This window comes from Urocitellus parryii, chromosome 2, assembly GCF_045843805.1.
Source record: "Urocitellus parryii isolate mUroPar1 chromosome 2, mUroPar1.hap1, whole genome shotgun sequence".
Classification (NCBI taxonomy): domain Eukaryota; kingdom Metazoa; phylum Chordata; class Mammalia; order Rodentia; family Sciuridae; genus Urocitellus; species Urocitellus parryii.
The window spans coordinates 105,548,911-105,564,859 of NC_135532.1; the positions used below are offsets into that span (position 1 = coordinate 105,548,911).

The 15,949-nt window shown below is 42.9% G+C and overlaps 1 protein-coding gene across 1 annotated transcript in view; it reads right to left on the reverse strand.

The window, feature by feature from the left end:
* The window catches only part of Gk5 (glycerol kinase 5), an 80,507-nt gene extending 77,169 nt beyond the window's left edge, over positions 1-3,338 (reverse strand). Inside the window, exon 1 of the mRNA XM_026385054.2 lies at positions 3,155-3,338. Within this exon, the coding sequence (XP_026240839.2) occupies positions 3,155-3,316 (162 nt within the window). The 5' untranslated portion in view covers positions 3,317-3,338. The remainder of the gene's footprint in view (positions 1-3,154) is intronic.
* Between the last annotated feature and the right edge of the window lie 12,611 nt (positions 3,339-15,949).

Below are 15,949 nucleotides of genomic sequence, written 5' to 3' on the forward strand. Positions count from 1 at the left end.
TAAGGACTCCCCACTAGGTCTCACGTCTTTAAGGTTTCACCAGCTCCCAACAGTGCCTCACTGGGAGCCAAGCTCCCAACGCAACCCTTGGGAACTCAAACCATAGCTGTCCCCAGGCATGTAACAGGAGTGAAATATGTCCCTCTCTAGGAGAACCAAACCAAAATCAGATGGAGAATATAATCAAAGTTAAGAAGAAAATGTCTTCTGACTACAAACAAACAAACAAAAAAATGATAACCAGCAGTGTATTTTCCAAGAGGGTACTATGAGTACACAGTATTGGAGATGTCACTGTTCTCACTGGTGTGAAACTTCTGTCCTGAACATGTTCTTCCAATCATTATCTTACCAACTTCTCAGAACAGCATGATATTCAACTGGAGAACAAGATAAATTTTCTACATCTAAACCAAATTTTTTTTAGTTGTTGATGAATCTTTATTTTTTATGTATTTATATGTGGTGCTGAGAATAAAACCCAGTGCCTCACAAATGCTAGGCAAGTGCTCTGCAACTGAGCCACAACCCCAGCCCTAATTTTCTATATTTTTCAAAACAAAATCAAATGTGCACCTGTGCAATTTTATATAATATTTAACAACAATATTTAAGAGCCTAGAATAAATACTTAAAAAAAGAACACAAATTCTCAGGGCTGGCAATGTAGCTCAGCAGTAAAATGTATAACCTGGGTTTGTTCCCCAGCACAACTGAAAACAAAAACTAATGAAAAAGTCCAAAGTGCATCTCTGTTGTTAAAAATTTTTTAAATATATGAAGGTACAAGAAATAAATCTGAATTCTTCTGAGAGGTCTCCTAATATAAGTGCTCATGTCTGGGATTTCAATTTTCACTAAAAGGTCAACACTATCTATCTTATTCATGTCTCCAAAGAGTTAGTTCTTTTCAGGTTTTTATTACTATTCCTTCTATCATAGCAGCATGGGTGTGATTTTTTTCACTGGAGAAAACAGATACAATCAAGTTTTTTTTGTCTAAGTCATAGAATTCATGAAGTAAACTGAATTCCTAACACTTTAATTAACTGCAATTCATTTATTTATTCTGTGCCCATGAAGTAATAAACCAGGGGCTAATTTGCAATGTAGACCAACAAGATCTTCCCAAAGAACTCAAAATATCTGCAGTAAAGGACCAGATGCTGCTTTTGTATTTTTATTTTTCTGCAATGCTGGGGATAGAACCCAGGGCCTTGCACAGGCTAGGCAAGTGCTTCACCAGAGAGCTGCACCCCCAGCCTTGTGGGCCAATGATTTTTAAGATACAATTAAAATAAGTTCCTAGAAAAGGAGACACACAAAATAAAATCCCAAGTGTTTCATTATTAGAGACAACAGACATAAAATTGCTTTGCCAAATTGCTACACAAGTTTCTAAACGCTTAGTTTTACTTATTTCAAATCCAGCAGTCCCAGACCCATAGTTAAATACTACTGAAAGCTTCCACCTCAAGTTGGAGAGACATTGCTATAAACTCCTTCATCTAAAATAGTGCTTCGTTCCTGGAGGACAAATTTTTCATATTTTCATTTACTCATATATTTTTGCAGACAACTTCTCCACAGTTTAGAGTATGAGCAAACCACCTAGCTTCCTTCAATCACTGCAATTTTGATTCATCTTTGAGATTCTTAACCTCATTTCTAAAAAAACAATGACTTGCCCCAAATTATATAGCAACTGTGAAACCACATTTTCTAACAAGTTTCTCCTTTTGGATCCAAATACTAGATTTTTTAAAAAATCAATGCTTAAAACAAAAGCACTTTGTGTCTAGAATTCTAAGGGAGAATGTAAAAAGTATCACTGTGTTTGTGATAAAGGCTCATAATAAGATAAGGAGTACAGTCACTGAAAGACAGTGTCTGTCTTTCATCTGTCCTTTCAGGTTGGGGTAGAGTTGAGGCCAAGGGGTATTCCTGCACTGCTAGCCAGGAAGGAATCAGGGATTTGCTGAAGTCCCAGCTCCCTGTCCTTTTACTGAAATCTGAATGAAAGTCTGATGTTTCCTCAAAACGAATTCTCAAAGCCCTCTCTACTTACTTGCATCCTAGGTAGACTGGATCCTGGGCAGCTGCTGGGATAAAAAAGACAGTGGGAAGACAGGTGGACACAGAGAAAAAGAAATAGTCCCATACTGTTGGAAATGGTTGAAGAAACGAATTGCTCCATATCATTTCTAACACAAAGAGATGCAGGTATTGAAAAGAGAAAATAAGAAAACCATATCCAATAAACATTACTTCTGGTGCATTGAGAACAAGAATATCAAGTTGTTGAGCCAGAGTTGTGGCTCAGTGGTACAGCGCTTGCCTGGCATGAGTGAGGCACTGGGTTTGATCCCCGGCACCACGTAAAAATAAAATAAAGATATTGTGTCCATCTACAAATAAAAAAGTATTCAGAAAAAAAAAGAATATCAAGTTATTGGCTGCTGCACAGAATAATCAATAGTTCAAAGCTTTGCTAACAGCCAACCAATGACTTGGTAGGTTTCTCAATCCAGGAAAAATATGTTTTTATGAATTCTCAAAGTTGAAAAGAAAATAATAATGACAACACAACTTTCAAAATTGCTCAATTCCTCCAATATTCATGGAAACCAGCTGTTCATGTGAGGAAGCAGCACTTTCAGGAGTAGTTAATAAAGATGACAACCGAAAAACAGTCAATAAATTAAGTTCTGTCAAGACCTAAAGATGTTTAATGTAAATAAACTCGGAATTGGAGGTTTATCAAGGAAGTACAGGAAAAAGCAAGCAAATCACAAACCACCTCTGGCTGGATACACGGAGGACCCTGCCCAGTGCCGCACAATGAATCACCTCAAGTCCCACCCAGGTAAGGCCGGAGAGGGGACTTCCAGGAAACAGAGCCCGCGAACGGCGCGGTTCACACACCCACTGGGTGCGCTCAGCGTGGCAGGAAGGGCGCCCGCGGTGCAGCCCGCGGGCGGAGGGAATGCGCGATGTGGCCGTCCGGGCGCGCCACCCAGGTCCCCGGGCCCGCCGTGCGGCAGGTGGCCGCGTCCAGGCTGGGAGGGGCGGACCCGCCCGCTCGCCTCTCGGGATCGATCCCGCGTGTTCTGCTAGACCCACACCTGCGCCCCGACGCCCGCTCCCCTGTCACCTTCTGCGCGCTGGAGCCGCAGACCCGCGCCGTCCGGTCATAGACGTGGCAGCGGATCACAGAGCTGCCCACGTCCAGCCCCAGCACGAAGAGAGCGCGCGACGCCTCCAGCGCGCTCTGCTCTGGGCGCAGCTGCTCCGGGCTAGTGGGCAGCCCCGACATCGCGACGCTGCTCGCAGCTCGGCCGCAGCCGCTTCCACAGCGGGCGGGCTATAAACGCCGGCACCTCGGGGACTAAGCGCGCCCTGCCGGGCCGCCGCCCCCGCCCCGCCCCGCCCCCTCCGCGAGACCGCGGGTGCCCCGCCCCACCGAGGCTCCGCCCATGCGCCGTGACGTCACGGCCGCGCGCCGGGCGGCCGCGGGGGCAGCGTGGAGGTGAGCGGGGGAACGGGCGCGCCGGGAGTCTGCGCTCGTCTCCTCTGCCCAGTCATGGCCTCGGACACCGGCGGAGGTGGCGTGGACTTTGCTGTCGGTTCTAATGACTTCGCTGACGGCCTCCCGCTCCCAGAGGCAGCAGCGCCTGGGTTTCTTCCAGCCCTAGTTACATCTTAGGAATCACTATGGAGAAAAATCAAGTGACGGGAAAGGAAATTTAAAACTTGGCCGGAAGTGTTTATCAGTAAACTCGGGGAGTCCCCAAAAACTCCCCGGAAAAGCGAGTCGAGTTTGCCCGAGCATGCACCGCAGTATATACCTCCAGAGGTGAAATACGGCACAATGAGACCCGGTGCGAAAGGAGGAAGCTGGGAGGCTGCTTTTTATCATCCCGCTCCACCCCAGCGGGTGTTGCTTTGGTGTTTTGCGCAATTTAGAAGCCTCACGAAGCACCCCCCCCCCTTTTTTTATTTTTTAAACTCTTCACCTTTGCTCATAGGGTCTAGGCTCTTCCACGTACTTGGCAAGAAGTAAGACTGAGGTCTGCGCCAACTTCACCAGCCTCCACCGCGCTGGCCTGGGAGAGAGTGCAGATCCCTACCAAGCGGTAACGCCCGCTTCGCATCCCCCAGTGCCATGAGCGCTCTAAAACCAGAACTGAAAAAGCTCATTATATTTCTGTAAAAGTGCCAGCGTAACACGGATATGTGCTTCTTGTGAAAACGTTAAATAGTGCAAAGTGGCATATCAGTTAAAAAGTGATAGCATTCTGGCTGCAATGTCTGCATCCCAATGACTCCAGAGGCTGAGGCAGGAGGATGGCAAGTTCAAGGCCAGCCTGGGCAACTTAGCCCCTGTCTCAAAATAAAATTAGAAGGAATGGGGATGTAGCTCAATGGAGAGGCCCTGGGTTGGATCTGCAGAACTGCCAAAAAAGAAAAGGATGCATGTTGATTTTGGATCAAATCATGGTTTGGTCAAATGGTCCTGTTTACCTATTTGCTTTCAGCCAGTTTGACCAAACTGGTTTTTAGCCATAACATTGAAGCTTGAACGTACACATATTTCTCAGAATGATATTTTCTTGAACCCTGACTGTTCCTTCATTATTCTATTTATAAATTTGAATCAATTATTTTTAAAGAATCATAGAATATGAAAATAGATACCTTAAAAATACTTGGTCTGGCATTTTTTTAAGCTTATCTTGTTTAGTTAATTTTTTTTTTTTAATGTGGTGCTGGGGTTTAAACCCAGTGCCTCACACATGGTAGGCAAGTGCTCTACTACTAAGCCCCAGCCCCAGTCCCTTAGTCAAGTTTTTTTAAAGGTGTTTCAGATCTTGAACAACTTTGAGACCCTGCTGAATGTTGTCATCCCAAGAAGATTCTTTTTTTTTTCCCCCACACTGATCAATATCCCCAGCCCTTTTATTTTTTGATATAGGGTCTCACTAATTTGCTGAGACTGGCTTTGACCCTATAATGCTCCTGCCTTAGCCTCCTGAACAGCTGGGATTACAGACATATGCCACTGTGTTCAGCCCAAGAAGATTCTTACAAATTTTTGCATGTAATTTCACATGCTGAGTGTGAGGTAAACTAAAGTGAAGATCCCAATAAAAATCCAGGCGGATTTACCTAAACCAACAGACTGTTGTCTAGAAGAGGCCTAGAGGAACAAAGGGATACTGTTTCTTCCCTATTCTTTGTTCTGCAGCCTTACACTTCTGACCCTGCTTTGTCCTTAGGGAAAGGAGTATGCAGGGCACTGGCTCAAAGGCTCCCAAAGGCCCTTAGCTAGTGCCTCAGGTCAGTCCATGGTTTTTGAGTCAGAGGGAACTGTGACCTCCATCACCTGATGTTCTTAACCTTCATCTGTTTTGGCTGCCGCTTCTCAGATTCTGGGCTTGATCATTCTCCCAGCCTCTTTCCCCATTATTCTAGCTTCTTATGCTCTTACGGCAGGCCCAGGTGACACCAGCCTCCCACAGGCTCAAGAAACCTGGCTAGAGTTCCCAAGGCTAGATCAGAAAGTATGTTGAAGATCACATGCCAAAAATAAATGAATGGTGTTTTGGCACTGAGCCCAGAAACTTTGATGCCCTAGTTCCTCCAGGGAAGCTAGTCAGTGTTCCTCCCTCCTAGGGTGGCTAACTGTCCCCGTTTTACTATAGCTGGAAAAACTAATGCTAAAACCAAGACAGAACAAAGCAGGGACAGTGGTAACCTGCTTCTTTCTAAATGTGCAGGGACAACATGTGCTTCTAGTCTTCAGCAAGCTCCTACTAATGCCCTGGTGCCTTGTCATCATCCCAGCATTCTCATTACTCTCCTCCAAAGGCTTTTGTGGTCCAGGTGACTTCCTTTGGGGACTCAGGGTTGCATCATGGTCAGGTGTCAAATACTGCTTTTACGCTTAAGATCCTTGAGGGTAGGCACCAGGCCTTAATCATTTCTCATCCTCCAAAGCATAGAAGCTATTCAGTGACTGAATGAAAAAGCAAATAAATAGCTGGGCATGGTGGTGCACACCTGTAATCCCCAGAGACTCAGGAGGTTTAGGCAATAGGATTGCAAGTTCAAAGCCAGCCTCAGCAATTAGCGAGGCTGTAAGCTACCTTATGAGACCCTGTTTGAAAATAAAAAGAGCTGGGGATGTGGCTCAGTGGCTCAGTGCCCTTGGGTTCAATCCCTGGTACCAAAAAAAAAAAAAAAAAAAAGGAAAGAAAAAGCAAATAAATTACCATATTAAGTCCTTACCAGACCCTATTCTCTGCCTGATTGGCCACAAGACACCCAGGGCACTTCCTAATCTCCACGCTACTCTGTCCATGCTGTCATATGGACCCAGTGCACACTGCCCAACCTATATGAGAGGCCTGGGCTAGTCGCCCTCCATAACCACATGAACATCAAGCCACCTTCTCTCTCTTTACCCTTGTTTTATGAATCTAGCCTGTTCTGGAGAAGAGCTTATGTCTCAGTTTTCTGATTTGGTTGTGTCTGGAGCCCTAGTCTGAACCAAACTATGGGTAGAGGTAATAAAATTAAGGAAACTTAAGCATCATGCTACTCATCTTCATGGTCCCCTGCCACATCCCTGACAAGAGCCCTAAAAAACTCTTGAAAATATTTGTTGCATTTGAAAAGTGAGATATTGTTCTATTCATTTTGCTAATGGACTCCTGAAACCATACAAGCCTCTTGTCCCACAGAATCATCGTTCTCCCCCCTTATTTAGTCCCTAGAAATTATTTCTTTCCTAAGACCTGAACTACTTCTGGACACCCATGTGGGTGTGTAGTGGCAGAACCTTCTACTCAACATTCTGAGCCCTGCTGTTTCTGATGCCAGCTGAGAGTGTCAGTCCTGGACAGCTGAGCATGTTGGTGCTGAGCACCGGCTGCCCTCCTTAGGGTCACCTCTACGAGCAGGCTAGTTCCTAAGATCTAGCCCTGCTGTTCCTCGCCTCTGTTCCACTGATGTCTTTCCTAGCCTGCATTGCCATTAAGCCCATTCGTTTTCTCTCTGAAACAGAAGGAATGAGAACCAGGAACTTCAAACTGTCAGGTCTGATGTTCTTCAACACCTGAAAATAGAAGAGGACTTTGAGTCAGCCCAAAATCAGAAAGAGAACTGGAAATTTTAAGATGGAGTAACAATAACAGAAAACCCAGACTAGAGGAAATCACTTCATAAATCAAACAAATTAGCAAAAACCTTGTTATGTGCTCCCTAGTAAATAAGGCATAAAAGAAAACCTGCTCGCACCTCTAGCCCTGCTCTTGTAGTGGCACCCCCTCCTCCCTTCTCCAGAAATATTCACCATAATTGATCTTAAGACTATCAGCAAAAGAGTTCATTGTAGTTAAGCTATCAAAAAAGCAATCAAAAACGTTCAAGTAGAGAAGCTTCCTATTTCCTGTTGTATTCTCTTATGATAATTAAATTTGGTCACTGGGCCTGAAAGAGATCAGCACTCCAGGTGCTGAACAAACCTTTATGAACTAATATATATATATGACAATTTGTAATGGTTTTCCAGGGAAGTGTGTCTGTAAATGCAGAGTGTGCAGAAAAGCAGATTCTTTTAACTAGGTCTCTGGCCTTGAGCTTCACAGAGACATTCACATTTCAAAGATAAGAGAAGTTGTTACTAATTGGGCTGCATGGTAACAGCTGGCAGGATGAGGGAAGAAAGGGAAAAGAAGCTCTCTCCTTCTCAGGCACTGTCCTTGAAGGGTTAACTTGCCCAGAACAGTGAAAGAAAAAGCTGCTTTTGTGTGAACTTCTGCAGACTGTGAACTTCTGAGCCCCTCCCCTTACATGCTGGGTATAAAGTTCTGAAACTGCCTGAACTCTAGGTTCAGGGGATTAATTGATGACAGCGAAAGCTGTGCCCACTGAACCTGGCTGCAGCCAAATAAAACTGTTTCCTGCTTTCTTTGGGGTCCTGCCTCATCTGTCCCCTGCAACACTCTGTCCTTAGGGAAAGGGGTTTGTGGGCCACAGGGCACAGGCACAAGGCTCCCAAATGCCCTGCTAGTGGGTTGGGTCAGTCTATAGTTCTTGAGTCAGAGGGAACTGCTGCTGTGACCTCCATCACCTGGTGACCTTCACTTTTATCTGTTCTGGCTGCTGCTGCTCAGATTCTGGGCTTGGTTGTTATGCCAGATTCGTGGGACCCCAATAGACCTCCAGGAGCCAAATCTGATGTAATTACACAAGAGTCTTTATTGCAAGCTGGAGCCTGGACTCACAGCCATTCCCGACGCAGCGGTCCCAGGGAGTGAGTCCCAGTCCTTTGTTCAGTGAGATTCTATAGGTTTTGGGGGGATACTCTATGCATCACAACATCACACAGCAAATCATTCCACACTGCGGGAAAGTCAAACAACAACTCTTAACATTGATTAGCACATTCACTGGTGGAACAGTTGGGTAGGGGTGATTGGTTAGTACAAGAGGGGGATTCATTTGAACTGATTGGTTTAGACCACGAGGGGTGTACGTGCTGAACTATATGGTTTCCCAACATGTTATCAACCACCATAAACTACTTGGGGGTCATCTGGCATTCCACGTATTTCCCTATCTCAAGCTGATTGGAGGTTGCTAGGGGGTTGCTATGGGTCCTCACCTAGCCTAACTGAGTCAGGGACACCTGGCTCGCAGACCTCTCTTGTAATTTACAGACAAACAACTCAGCAGGGTGAGTATGTGCTTAGGAGTGCTCTGTGGGTCTTTCCAAAGTCAAGGGTCACGCCCCCTTCCTTAGGACAGGCCTTGAGGTAGAAGCTGCTGTTATTTATTTATTTTTTAAAAATGGAGTCACATCAGTTTCTCATGATCACTGTCCTAGGCTCTTGCCCCACCACTGTAGCTTCTTACGCTTATGCTCTTACAGAAGGCCCAGGGTGACAACACAGCCTCCCACACACTCAAGAAACCTAGCAGGACTTCCTGGGGCTGGGTCAAAAAGTACCTGGTGTCACCATTTAGTAAGAAAGAATTAAGGCTTGGGGATATAGCTCAGTTGGTAGAGTGCTTGCCTTGTATGCATAAGGCCCTGGGATCAGCACCACAAAAAAAGCAAGAGAGAAAGAGAGAGAGAGAGAGAGAGAGAGAGAGAGAGAGAGAGAGAGAGAGAGAGAGAAAAGAAAGAACAAAGTTGGGCTGGGCTGGGGCTGGGGCTCAGAGGTAGGGCAATTGCCTGGCATGTGTGAGGCACTGGGTTTGATTCTCAGCACAGCATATAAATAATGATAAAGGTCTATCAACAACTAAAAAAAAAAAAAAAAAAAAGAACAAAAGCACTTCAGTGACTTCTGTCCCAGTGGCTGCCCTCGTTCTTACTGGCACACCCTGGTATGTTCCCTTCACCCTGTCCAGGACTGAAGGTACATCGCTGTGTTGTGGCCGTAGGGAACCCAGCCCCCAGTTGGCACAGCCTGAATGCAGGGTTCTGTCTTCTGTTCAGTGGTTCTTCAGAAGGACAGAAATGTCAGTAGTAACAGTGAGAGCTTGTCCTGTCACCCAGATCTGTTTGTACTCCTGACAGCAGAGGTGCCGCTGCCTGAGGCTGGCCTCTCGGGCCTCCAGAACCTGCAGGACACTGCATGTAGGCCTCACAAGACCTTAAGAGGCCTCTGGAGCAAACTGCTCCTCTCCTTGTCTGAGTGGCAGGGCGACTTAGAAAGGGTTCTCATCTGGTCTAAGGGAAACCAGAGTCATAATGCTGCCCACACCTGCCCCAAGTATTGCCCATCTCCAGGCCCTTAAGCGGCATCCAGTGTCAGAAACATGAGCGGGCTCATTCCTGCTCTTTTGGATTCTCCCCTCCTGAAGTGTATTAAGTGGCAGGAAATCTTTTCATTCACTGACTCTGTGTGTTGTGGGAGGGAAGGAGCCACATCACGCAGGGCTGGTGAGCTTGCTTTTTATTAGGCTGAGAACCCCCAGGGGCCAGGAGTTCTCAGGAGAGGCCCCACCCTGCCTCCCATCTCAGTGACAGTGTTCCACCCACAGTCAAAACTAGCTTTTTCTTCAGAAGACTTTGAGATTTTTATAACATCTCAAAAATTGGGAAGCTGAGGCTGAAGGATGGCCTCAGATTGGGCAATTTAGGGAGACGCTGTCTGAAAACATAGCTCAGAGGTAGAATGCCCCTGGGTTCAATCCCCAGAACCACCAAAAACAAAATGAAAAAAGGTAATATTAAAAAAAAAGTGAAAAATAAGCCAGGTTATTAGATTCAAGGTATGTTTTCTTTTTATTAGTGCATTATAATTACACATAATAGTGGTATTCATTGTGGTATATTCTTACAGGAACCTAGCATAATTTTGTTGATTTAATTCCCTAGAACTTCCCCCATGTTTCTCTTCCTCCCACCCTAATTTCAATCCTCTTCCTCTGTTTGGTCTCTTATGTTTTCATGAAATCCCTTGTTTATTCCTTTTTATTTTCTCTTAAGCTTCCACATAAGAGAGGGAAAAAAATTGACTGTTAACTTCTTTCTTTTGGTACTGGGAATTGAACCCAAGGATCACTTTTACCACTGATCTACATCCCTAGTTTTATGAAATTATTTTTTATTATGAGACAGGGTCTCCCTAAATTGCCGAAGGTCTTGCTAAGTTGCTGAGACTGGCCTCAAAATTACAATCCTCCTAAACTAGGTGCCTTACAACAGATGAATGAACAAAGAAAATGTGGTATATATACACAATGGAATATTATACTCAGCCATAAAGAAGAATGAAATTATGGAATTTGCTGGTAAATAAATGGAACTGGAGACTATCATGCTAAGTGAAATAAGCCAATCCCAAAAAACCAAAGGCAGAATGTTCATGATAACCCACAACAAGGGAGGTGAAGAGTAGAAGTTCACTGGACTAGACAAAGGGATGAAGGGAAGGGAGGTGGGATGGGAATAGAAAATACAGTAGAATGAATCAGACATATCTTTCCCATCCTCATATATGAATACATGACCAATGTAACTCCACATCATATACAACCACAATAATGGGATCCTAGTTAAAACAAGTTATATTTATTTTATGTATTTATAATATGTCATAATACACACTACTGTCATGTATATTTAGAAAGAACCAAAACAAAGAAAAAGAAAATTCACCTATGAATGATTGATATTTATCCACACAGAAAGGATTGATATTCCGTAATGCAAAAGAGATATGAAAATAGGTAGTGTTTTGTCTGTTTTTAGAATAATTTAATGAGAATATTAGCTTAATGTTTTTCATCTTAAATTTACATATCAAGTTTCACAGGTTTTATGGATTAAATATGTAATAAAAATGTTTGCACATGCTCTGGTAAAGGCAATGTAAAGTGAAGATATTTAATATGTTTATCATAATACTCTTAACATTATACATTTGGAGAATTCATATATGTATATATTTGACTGATGTAAATGTCAAAAAGTAATGAGTGAAGGACCAAAGTATACAAATTGGTGAATATGAAAGTGAACCTTTATGTAACAGTATAGGATGGGAGAATCGGAGCAGGTGGAGAAATTTCTTTTATGTGAGTCATTTCTGTATGAAGCTATAAACCTTTTTTTTTTTTTAAACCAAACTCTGTCATGGTTTCTTGTAAAATAATAAAGATATCCATTTAAAAAAAAAAGCAAAATGCTACACTGTAAGTATTCACTTGGGAGGTTACAGATACATTTTTTAAAGATTAATTTACAATTGTGGAATGCAAGAATAATGAGAATCAATGATATCAGATATTTTTATTTGTCATCCCCCCCCCCTTTTTGTGTGTGTGTGTGTGTGTGTGTGGTGCTAAGGATAGAAACCAGGGCTTTACTCATACTAAGCAGAACTCTACCACTGGGCTACACCCCCAGCCCTTATTCTTTTCTTTTCCTTTTTTTTTTTTTTTTTTTTTTTGGTGCCAGGGATTGAACCCAGGAGTGTTTAACCACTGAGCCACATGCACAGTCCTTTTTACTTTTTATTTTGAGACAAGGTCTTGCTAAATTGATTTGGGCCCTACTAAATTCTAAGGCTGGCTTTAAACTTGCCATCCTCCTTTCTCAGCCTCCCAAGCCATGGGTATTATAGGCATGCACCACCATGCTCAGTGCCATCATTTCTTTATTATGACTTCCAAAGTCACTCGTGATAAATAGGAAGAACATTCCCTGTAGCCAGGACAGAATCTGGGATACAAATGGCTTGACATGACTTGGTATGGTTCAAACTCAATAGGATATTAGGGAATATAATTAAGTACTACACATATTAGTCTTTGATGATTGGATTGCAAATCATTTAAAAATCAACTTTTAAAAAATAATATCTCTTTACATTATTATAGGGAAAAAAATGCTTTCATGAGATTTCTGTTCATCTAAGTAACACCCTTCAGTGCTAAGGATGTTTTTGTGATTCAATTTCTTTTTAGTCCTGGGAAAAAAATATAATCACAGATCTCAGGAAGGCAGTATAATGCATATTTTTTAAGAGGTAGAATAATGCTCTCCCCTGCCAAAGGTGTCCACATCCTAATCCCCAGAACCTGTGAATGTAACACCTTACACGGAAAAAGAGATTTTGTAGATGCGATTATGTCAAATATTTTGAGATGGGGAGATTATCCTGGATTACCTGGATGGACTTATGAAATCACAAGAGTCCTTACAGAGTTGAGAGGAGGCAGGAGGGCCGGGGATGTGGCTCAGTGGTAGAGCACTAGACTAGCATGCATGGGGGCCCTGGATTCAATCCCCAGCACTGCTTAAAAAAAAAAAAAAAAGGCAGCAAAGTCAGAAGAGATCTGGTGAGAGAAGAAGAGGTCGGAGTGATGGCCTTATTGGAAGGGGGCCATGAGCCATGAGCCAAAGCATGCAGGCAAGAGAGGCTGAGAAAAGGAAGGAAGGGATTCTCCCCACGCCTGCCGGCATAAAGCCTTAACATTAGCAGAGTTCTAGGCCAGAACCCTGACTCTGGGGACCTGACAATTCAGGTCTGACCACTCACCTCTGAAGCCAAATAGAAATGGTAAAGAAAAGCACCAAAGGAACTTGAATCAGTGTGGCGCTGCTGGGAGGACAAGTGGACCCATGCCCTCAGCCCTGGCTTCAAAGGGCCAACAGTGACTTGCACAGCCACAGGCTTTCCAGAGCTGCCCAGGCAGGCGAACTTGATCAGCTATGGTCTGTGCATCTTTATCTCAGGACTGGTCAGGCAGGGTCTTGTCCTTAGGAAGAATTTGGACTCATCACAAGATGTTTATCAATCAGATCTTGTTCCTATAATTCCAGATAACTCAGAGCAAGGGAGACACATACAAAATGGAGGCAGATATATCCAAGGCTTTAATCTTGCTTTTAGCCATTCACTGTACTAAAGTGAAGAGTCTAAATCCTTATTGTTAAACTATGATGTAAAGAAAAGACCACCAACTCCAATTTTAAATCAAATTAAAGCAAGCTTGTATTTGTGTAAACTAGAACTGGCTAGGACTGTCTCTCCCGAAAACCCTGGGCTAGAGAACAGTACCCCAGCTCTCTAGGAGCACAGTTTTATAGCACAAAATGTTGCAAAGGAGGGTGTCTTGAGAACTTACAGCTAACAGGATTTTGATAAGCATAGTACAAAGGCAGATAGTAGGTTAATGATCTACATGGCATGATAGTTCAAGATAGGGAGTAAATTCAGATCCCAGCATCAGAATTTATGAGGCACCACTGAGGTTTCAGAGAGGGTTGTTATCTGGTCAAGGGGAGCCAGGAATGGGTGAGTTCAAGGCATAGGCAGGAATTTCAAACAAGTTTAGAAATCACAGTAATTTATAGTAAAACAGAAATAAACTTTTCATGACTTTGTGACGAGATGGCTCCCAAATTTAAGATGGAATTAAGCTGGATTCATCATTCCCCCACTTGTCTTATGTGTCCCTTTCAAATCTTTGATAGAGTAGAGGAAGAGCTAGCTGTGAAGGAATTTGAATCCCTCAGGTGACAGTCCCCAACTTCCTGGACTCACCCAAAACTGGCCTCCCTGATCAGACCTGACTCGATTTACCTATCTATATTGACTGTCTATTTCTGGCTTCATTGTTGTAAGAAAAAGGGGTGATGATTGTTCTGGCTTCTTCAGAACTGAGAGGGGGCGCTGTGTGGTGGGGCAAACAGCTTTGGAGTTCACGTCGGATGGAAGTTTGGCTGGGGAAGAACAGGTTGTAAAGTCCTCTGGGGATGGGTGCTTCTGTGAAAGAGAAACAAAAAACATGAGTACTGAACAAATATTGCAGTCTCTGGAACATGTCAATGAATATCATGAAGACAATAGATGCTAATATTTTCTCACAAGGAGGTGTGAAGACTGAGAATCTGTCCCCAGAGTGGACAAGGCCTTTATATAGGAATGTAAATCTTTAACATCTTTAGAGTTATCAGAAATGTAAACACAACATTTAACTTTTAATGTTGCAGATGTCTATTCCCATGAAATGTAGTTAAGCTACTCAATGTCATCTGATCTTGTAAAATTTTTGCTGTTATGACCTCTGTATCTAGTATAGAACCCTTTAGTTCTGTTACTTAGGGCTGGATAATCATAGTAGCAAAAATCAAGCCTACCTGTGTAAGTTAGGAATATCTGTAGGCCTTAATTTAACTAAAAACTTCTGACTCTGGCAGTTCCTCTTGATAGTCTCTCTTTTTTTTTTTTTTAATTTTAATATTTATTTATTTTTTTTAGTTCTCAGCGGACACAACATCTTTGTTTGTATGTGGTGCTGAGGATCGAACCCGGGCCGCACGCATGCCAGGCGAGCGCGCTACCGCTTGAGCCACATCCCCAGCCCTGATAGTCTCTTTTGATAGTTATCAGACATTCCTGCCTAAAAATATCTATTTGTGGCCTCCAGTCTTACTTATTTTGAGGGTTAACATAAGTGTATATCATAAGTCATATTTAACTATTATTATTATCTTTAAATGCCCAGGATTGGCTATGTTTTGGTTTTAACTTTTTGCTAGGTGTTTAGGATGAAGCAAGTCAAACTGACTTTTGTTTCTATTCTATTATTAAGAGTCAGCTGAGTTTCCATGGGAATCACTCTTGGGGTCTGCTACTGCCATTTGCACTAGGATGGGTCCAGGTTTTACTGACCATGTGGCTTCCCTTGGAAGCACCAGGAATGTTCCTCTTCTCCAATATCCCTTCTCTTCGTGGCAAGTGCGTTGATTGGCTTTCTGTTCTCCAGTGGTCTCATTAATCTCCCTGAGCAGGAGGTTATGCAGCCAAGAGTTGCAAAGCTCTTTAGAGAAGTTACCTGTTCCCTGGGTTTAGACTGACTCAAAGGGCAAGAGCCAAATATTGTGGTTCTTGGTCCCTTTTAAGTTAAATTTAATTTTTAAGTCTTGATCTTAAACATCTAGCAAGTAAGTCTCACCAATCTTAAATTAAGAATACTGGGCTTTAACTCTAATCTCTATAACCTTACAGTCATTTACTCTTTTTTATTAATTGGGGTCTTTAAGTGATGGCTTAATATCTTAAATTAACCCTGGTTGTGTGTTCTTGAAGCAATACCTCTGTACATCACTAACAGGCAACATCACTAACAGGAAAATACAAAATAAAATTAACAAGAGTAAAAACATTTTTAGTTTGTGTAATAACTACCTTGAATTTTGACTGAGTTATATATTCTAACCCCTATTTGAGATCCTAATAATCTTAACAACAAAAATCAATCTTTTGAATACAACTTTAATTGAACTGAAGTCTGGCCTGCTGTGGAGTCAATCTAACACATGTTAAGATGGGAGGCAGAGCCTTATCTCAGGTAAGGTGAGGCTCTTTATAAATCCTTATACATCTTAAGTAAATTGTTCCAGTTCTGAAGCAGATTT